This window comes from Cupressus sempervirens, chromosome 3 (genome assembly GCF_028749045.1).
Source record: "Cupressus sempervirens isolate cs-2001-9-10 chromosome 3, ASM2874904v1, whole genome shotgun sequence".
In the NCBI taxonomy this organism is placed as follows: Eukaryota; Viridiplantae; Streptophyta; class Pinopsida; order Cupressales; family Cupressaceae; genus Cupressus; species Cupressus sempervirens.
This window is the reverse complement of record NC_143120.1, coordinates 825,707,645-825,715,820: the sequence shown is the minus strand read 5'-3', so window position 1 is coordinate 825,715,820 and position 8,176 is coordinate 825,707,645. Positions and strand designations below refer to the sequence as shown.

Here is an 8,176-nt window from a genome sequence, read left to right as displayed (position 1 = left end):
ATTCTAGCAGGAAACATTGTTAATCGAGTTCTCATGGTTAGCAAAGGAAAGTTGGACAAAGTTAGAGTTCACCAAGTTCACTCAGTTGCCAAAGGATTTTGCAAGTTCACAGTGTTAACCGAGCTTCTATTGGTTAAAACAGGAAACCGTCTCAAAACTAGTGTTTACCAAGCAAGGTCGGCCAATGAAGGATTTTGTTGTTTTGACATAAGAAGCTTAATTAATTTAAGTATTGTTTCTAGCTGACTATGGTGATGATTATTGGTTATTGTAATTTGTAATTGAGTTGACTTGATAATCTGGATAGTATAAATGAAAGGTCAAGTTGAGATTTTAGTGTGTGTGCAAGTATGTTGATTGAATTAAGAAAGTGAAGAGTGAGAGCGAACTTGAAGGATAAGCAGGTATCCTTGTGGATCAAAAAAGCTTTACTCAATCAAGAAGGATCTAGTATGAAGCAGAATAGAGATTTGTAATCAGCAATTCAGTTGCATCACAATCAAGTCATTTCATTGTTACTTTCTTACCATTGTAGCAGTGATCCAAAATCTCTTAACAGTGTTGGTTTAATAGCTAGTTGTAAATCCTCTAACAAGGTGACAACTCCATTGAATTGTTTTAAGACCTCTTGCAAGGCCACTCCTTACAGGGTGATTAAATCCTCTAACAAGGTCACACCTAACAATGTGTTTTGTAACCTTTGATCGAGTTGGCTCCTAATAGGGCTCACTTCAGAAGAGTGAAAACAATAACTAGTTACATTGGTGGTTTTCCCCATATTGAGTTTCCACATTAAATCATAGTGTCTCATGTGTTCATGTTATTTCTTTTATGCTTGCAAGTCAATCACTGTGAATGTTTAAGATTAGTTAAAAGTAAATCACACTGTGCATTTACCGAGTTACAACATTTTTTGTGTGTTTACCGAATAATAGCAACTCAATCAATTTTATTGTTAACATCCAAGGGATCTGGGAAATATTTTAGAGGTAACTAATTCACCCATCCTCTCAGTTACTACTTCTACATTTCCAACAATATGCGTAAGGCCTTGAGCTTCCAAGTGTTTGTAATCATCTCTCAATTCTCCATCTATACACAATACCTTGTTATACATTTCATCAATTCATGCATTATCCAATACCACAGTATTGTTATGGATGAAAGTAGTGATATCCTAAATCAGTATTACTCTTGGTGGTAGAGATGATAGAGCTCTAATATTATCTCATATGCTCAAATCCACTGGATAAACTTCACATTTCGGATTTGGTCTCTCGTTGATGCTAAAAAAAAAAGGTGTCTTGACAATAGTTGTCATTTATTCATAATTTTTTTTGCTAAATGTATACCAAATAGAGAATTCATCTATTGTAAATGTTAGGGCACAATTTTCTCTATGCAGTCTTCAGTCTTTTAACACTCGTAGATAATCGGTTCAGAGTTCTTTTTATATGTAGTAACTTTTAGAAAGCGAGGTGTCAAATAAATTACCCTTTGTGTGTACTTATAATTTGAAAAGTAAGGAAATAGTTAATTATGTAATTAATGTGTTTACAACTATAACTCTTCTCTAATATTCTTCAAACTAATAGAGGTTTCATTTTTCTTTACCAATAGCATTGTACTTATTACCCATCACACTTCTTTATCTTGTCGAGGATGCAATAGAACTGTATCATTATTAATTATCCCTGAGCAACACTCTTGTTGTCTTAGTTTGAGGATGACCCTTCTTGACTTGATTTTGGTGATTTTTTGTTGGATACACTCATGTTTTCCTTTTTTATCCACACTTTTTTAATATTGTTCTTCAATGTTCTATTACCCATAGAGTTCCTATCCATAGTTTGTCAGTATCTATAGACTTGTGTTGGATGACCATATTTATGACAAACATAAAATGGTATATCAACCAATTGTGTGCTTAAGTTTACATATGTATACATGCATTCTCTTGTCATGTGTCTGCATTTTCCACAAGTATTACACTCCATGTTTCTTGGTTTCCTTGTAGGTGACATTCCATTTCTACAATGTTCAACTTTGTGTCCAAATATATTGCAAGTATAGTAGTGACTTGTAAAGCGTCTTTCACTTGAAGTGCTTGATGCTTTCATTTTACAATCTCTAATTCTATGTCTGAATTTGTAACAATTATAACGGAAACCATTGAAGGATGCTTTTGATGAAATATTTGATGATTTGCTTCTACACACATTTGTTGTATGTCCTAGCTTTCCATAGTTGTAGCATGTGGGTTTCCTATGCTAGTTGATTGGTTGAAATGTCTTTTATATGACTAATTTGGATGATTCACCAATTTCAAATTTATTGTTATCATTATAACCAATTCTAGTTGTATCTCCTTATTTTCTTTGTCATTTTAGTTGTTCATTAGTCTTCTTCATGCTTAGATCAAACTTGGTAAGTTTTTCATTAACCTCTTGTTCTAACTTTTGTTTGTTTGTCAAGTCTTCTACTTCCTTTCTCAACTTCTCATTCTCAACAAGGATTTGTTAGTTTTCCTTATTTGTATCACTCATGTAACCGTGTATTGTTTTCATGTTGTAACTGTAGGATGGCACTGTCTTTCTCTTTAATTCCATTTTCTAGACTTTTCTTATCGGCTTCCAGCTTTCCCTTTTCATCTTTGAAAAACTTTATTTTCTGTGCAATTTAGTCATTCTTAAAGCTTGAGTTTCAAGTTTCAATTTTGCTTTTGTAGAGTTTCCTCCGGGATAGTGTTTCTATATAATAGATCAGCTACTACAACATCAATTATTTCAAAACTTGTACTATTTTGGGAAAGTTCTTTAAGATCCTCAAAACTTGTTTGCAATCTTTCCAATATTTCCTTCCTATTTGTGAATGAAACCTTCAACTTCCTCTTTAGTTCATTATATTGGGCTATGGATTCATTTAGGGCTTCTTCGAGTTGTTTTTCCTTCTTGTACCTTTCTACTTTTTAGATCTACTCTCAAGTTGTCAAACTTCTTTCAAGAGAACTAAGCTATGATACCAATTCTTAATTATAGGTAGGAAAGGTTAAGTATTGAGAACAGGGGGTGAATCAATACTTAAGAAACTTTTTATTTTCTCTATGTTTTAACAGATAGCCAATTACAACATTAATTTGATAACTTGCAAATATAACCAATAGTGTAATCATTAACGATTAATTGTTCATATGTATAAAAGTATATAATAATTCATGAAAGAAATCAACACACATATAACACATAGATTTGGTATCGCAAAAAACCCTTGGTCAGAGGCCAAAACTGTGGTGGGGATGGAACCCGCAACTTTTTCACTACAGTAAAAAAGATTTGCCAATTAGGCATTCAATAGTGTTTATTTCCTTCTAAGAAACTCACCCTATGAGGACTGATTGATTCATTGTTAATTGTATATTTAGCTTGTTAAGACTACTTGACTAAGAGATTTAATCGTACCTGTCTAGGCATTCGCCTTGTTAAAGAATCTGATAAAAGTTCATACACGAACTTAACTACCCTATGAAAAACTTTACAAATCTTGTAAAAAATTGATTATGTATTTGTACAAGATAACTTGTTCAATGCTTCTCCCTTAAGCTTATTAGATCCACGTGTTCCTCTATCCTTTCATTATGATGCTCTTTTTGGTTTTTCTCTTTTTTAAATGTTCCTTCCTCCCTCTCTCTCTCTCTCCCTCGCCCCCCCCCCCCCCCCCTTTTATTATCTCTTGTGTGTTAACCTTAAACATAATCCTAGGCATAGATCTTATGGTTAATCCAATTTCAAAACTTCTCTCGCAAGCTTCTGATAATATCAAGCTGACACTCTTCTTATAATACCTTATACATTCTAATAGTTACTTTTATATTTCGATGGTAACTTTTCCTTTGTGATACCTATAATAAGTATGCTTATCGATATAATAACTTTACCTTAGACATTTTGGCATCAATGACAAATCTTTAGCTAATGTTGTCCATACAACTCCATGCAAATGGTAACTAACTCCAACAATTTACCCGTTGGTATTATTTTTAAAAGCCACAATAATCTACCCTATAATATATTTATGTTGATTTGTATTTGATGTTGCATTTAAAAATAATTATTTATACATTTAAAATAATACGAGGAATCAATGACAACCTAGAAGTACACAAAAAACATTATTATAGAACATATATAAGAATAACATAACAACATAGCAATATCATCAAGCATTATATTTTCATACATTATCTTAGATTTTATTGCACACATTCTTATGACAACATGTTCATTGATTTCAATCTTTATATCTTTCAACATATGCTTCATCCAAACAACTTGACTACAATATTATTGAATTTTTTTTGAAATTGTTGAATCAATTCAACTCAAGATTCATTGTGAAGATCATGACTATCATAATTCAATATATTTGACTTATTCATATACATCCATTTCAGATCACATAAGTAAATCAATATAAATACATCCAATTTGTAAATTTTTAGAATTAAACCCTAAAATTCCGACACTAGAGATAATGAATTCCAATGCCTAAGATTCAACTAAATATCACATTTATATTCTTTTATAATCTACTTTAATCTAACATTTTATGATATCCGGTCAACTTAATTGTTTAAGGTTCATCCGCATCAATAGATTCTTGGGGGTTCAAATGTCGAAAGTGGTAGTGTGGCCAAGTTTGCTTAGGATCAAAGCGAACATTGCCTACACCGAAGTTATCTGAAGTGACGAAATACCTTAAGCTTTGACATTTGTACGGATGCGAACTTGAGTCAGCAAATAAAATCAGTTTTAAAGACCAGACCGAACCGCCAAAATTTTTTCTCCTGTCGATCCATTGTAGAAGAAAGAGGAACTGTAATTTAATTTGGATTTGGGTTTGGGTTAAAACTGTAGATACAGATCTTCGTCTTGAACTCGTTCGCAGCAATGGATATCCGTGCTTCAATTTACAGTCAGACAGATTTCTCAGTGGGGTTTGCGAAGGAAGCGTTGGAATTTGGTGCAGATAAGAATGCTGTTTTTTCCCCGTTGAGCATATCTGTGGCATTGAGTTTGGCTGCAGGTGGAGCAAAGGGCACAACACTGGACCAGTTCTGCACTTGTCTCAAGCTCAAAGATGCCCATCAATTGCATGAACTTTCTTCTCAGATTATCAGTGCAGTTCTTCCAGATGGAAGTGCAAATGGAGGCCCCTTTTTATCCTTCGTAAATGGGGTATGGGTGGATCAGTCCATGACCCTGAAGCCCAGTTACGGGGATCTTGTGAAGAATCAGTATAAAACCGTAGCCAGTTCGGTAGATTTTATCAATAAGGTATGTTTTACCCTCGATTCTTATTTGGGTGCTTTATTTTTTCTTGCTTCCATAGGACAGCAAAATGTTATAGCCGTTATTGATATGGGGATCAGACAGAAGTGTTTATTGTGTAGGATGTGTGCTTTGGGTTGTCTAGTTCGATGAGAACATATGTTACCGGTAGCAACAAGAGTGTAGATCATTTGGTGGGGTCTTTGTACAGAATTTTGGTATAGCTGCATATCGAGTTTTGCAGAAACGTGTGGTCTTCACTCGTGTTGTTTGTTTTCACTCTAGTTGTTATTATCACATTAGATTTTCACGAGCACTTTAAGTTGAATCAACGCTCAGGGCGTGCCCCGTTGTTTAAGATACACGAGGAAGATTTCAGGTTGCGGAACTTTATTCTTTACAGCATTAGTGTTCTTCCTTCAAGTATCTGTAAGCCATAATCAGGATCGCCTGATATTCAGGACATTGTGTGTATGATCTGATAAGGAAATTTTACGTAGCGAAGTATTTGAACTTTGCAAACATAATAAGCTTGTGTTAGTTTTTTTAACCTACCTTTTAGACCATTCATAATCGTGTGAGTTTTATTTCTGGATTCGATTGTGCAAGCTTTACACAATCGAATCCAGAAATAAAATTCACACATTTCAAATGGGCTGGAAATCTGATAATGTTAATTCATAATCGTAATGAGGGTTTTGTATAGCACCTATCCAATTAATGTTTAACAGTCTCAGTTAATGTTGGAATACAGAATGAATCTTTAATGGCTTGCTTGCCATGGATTAGATATCATATAATTGTGCGATTATCCTGTAGACATGAACAGATCATTCACCACCAATAGAGCAGAGTCCTGGACTGTTGTTTCTTATTTTTGAAAGCTTCTTTTCATCCTCGGAACAGAAGGGTTGGCACATTTTGTCATTCCATCGATCTTCCAAACAATGAAATAATGCTTGGTTATATTGAAGGCAATTGACAAGTGCTTGATTTGTATTTTTTTCCATTTTGCTGACTTTTATCAGGCAAATGAAGTTAGAGTGGAGGTGAACAAATGGGCAGAAAATGAGACCAAGGGCAAGATAAACGAGTTGCTTCCAGCTGATTCTGTAGATAAATCTACCAGGCTGGTTTTGGCAAATGCCTTGTATTTCAAGGGTGCATGGCAGAAGCAATTTGATTCCTCGGCTACGAAGGAAGGCACGTTTAATTTGCTTAGTGGGGACAGCGTGCAAGTACCAATGATGACTACTACAAAGAAACAATTTATTAAGACGGTTGGTGACTGCAAAATTCTACGCCTTCCCTATGTTCAGGGACAGGACACCCGGACCTTTTCTATGTACTTCATCTTGCCTGATGACATCAAAGGCCTTCCTGAACTGGAGAAAAAGGTTGATCTCAATTTTCTTGAGAATCATCTATCCAAGGGATCTGAAGTGAAGGTTGGTGCTTTTAAGCTGCCTCGCTTCAAGATATCTTTCAGTGTTGAGGCGACTGAAATCTTGAAAAAGATGGGGTTGGATCTGCCATTTTCTGATGGGGCAGATTTCACAGAAATGGTGGAATCAACTGCAGCCAAATCTCTTAGTATTTCAAATGTTTTTCACAAGTCATTTGTGGAGGTCAATGAAGAGGGCACTGAAGCAGCAGCTGCAACTGCAGCCACTATTCTGCTGAGGAGCATACCAATGGATCCGATTGAGGACTTTGTCGCAGACCATCCTTTCATGTTTGTGATCAAAGAAGAGCTAACAGGAGTTATCCTGTTTGTTGGACACATAGTGAATCCTTTGAACTAAACTCAATATATCTCTGCCAAGTTGTAATATTTGGGAGCAGATTACAGAAGATAAAATAGTAACTATAGTAATACTTAGCTTTTGTAAAATAAACTTTGATTAAAGTTATTGTATTTGACTGGATGCTAATCCCACAACTGATCGACAGTGTTTTTATCTGCTATCTTTTGTTCCTTAGTATCAACAAACCGTTGTGTTTGTTGGTTTTTCAGATCTCCAAAAATAGAAAGGTCTGTACTATCTATTTAAGTGTTTGCAGAGGACTCCCAAAATCTATTGCCCTCATTCTCACATACAATCATCCTTGTGCATATGAATGAAATCACAGAATTCGATGTTCCTATACTTACATTGTGGTGTGGATTATGGCATACCTTAACAATTCACATTCTTGAGACTTGAATTTCTATTTTTAACATAGTGAATGGTACTTTTTAAATTTACAAACTATTGTGTTTATTGATTTTTCAGATCTCGTTGCTCCTCCAACAATAGAAAGGTCAGTACTATCTATTAAGCGTTTTCAGAGGACTCCCGAAGTTTGTTGCCCTCACAGTCACATGCAAACATCCATGTGCATATGAACGAATCAGAGAATTCAATTTTCTTATACTTTTATTGTGGTGTGCGTTTTGGCACACCATAACAAATCACGTTTCTTTTGAGACTTGAATTTCTATTTTTATCATAGTAAATGCTACTTTTTTATTATTAATTTATTGGCATAAACTAGAGGAAGTCGCATATATTGAAGGCTGGCACTGAAGAAAATTACAAATGCTCGTCTCAATTGCTTCAGTAACATTCAGTAAAATCCGGATATGAACCGGATAACTGCTCACCTTTACCTTGGTTCCAATTTCCATTCCTTAGCCTCCAAAACAAGATATATATAAATACAACCAGTGCAAAATTATATATATATATAATTTTGCACTGGTTGTATTTGTTGAGCTTATATTTTAAAGACAAATCTTTCTTTATCAACATATTAGTTCTTCTTTGCTAGAGAAGTCACCACATCTGATTTATTTTCTTGTTCTA

The 8,176-nt window shown here is 34.5% G+C and overlaps 1 protein-coding gene across 1 annotated transcript; it reads left to right on the top strand.

Moving 5' to 3' along the window:
* The first annotated feature begins 4,827 nt into the window (after positions 1–4,827).
* LOC149569323 (serpin-ZXA-like) lies at positions 4,828–7,473 on the top strand. Its single transcript, XM_089822061.1, has 2 exons — positions 4,828–5,333; positions 6,356–7,473. The coding sequence occupies exons 1-2, from the start codon at positions 4,947–4,949 to the stop codon at positions 7,130–7,132; spliced, it is 1,164 nt and encodes a 387-aa protein (XP_089678187.1). The 5' UTR covers positions 4,828–4,946; the 3' UTR covers positions 7,133–7,473.
* The last annotated feature ends 703 nt before the right edge of the window (positions 7,474–8,176 follow it).

What these genes read in the sequence shown, in the direction of transcription:
- LOC149569323 (XM_089822061.1), top strand. Translation starts at nt 4,947, where the DNA reads ATGGATATCCGTGCTTCAATTTACAGTCAGACAGATTTCTCAGTGGGG. An exon ending in CGGTAGATTTTATCAATAAG is followed by an intron (nt 5,334 to 6,355) that starts GTATGTTTTACC and finishes GACTTTTATCAG; the next exon opens with GCAAATGAAGTTAGAGTGGA.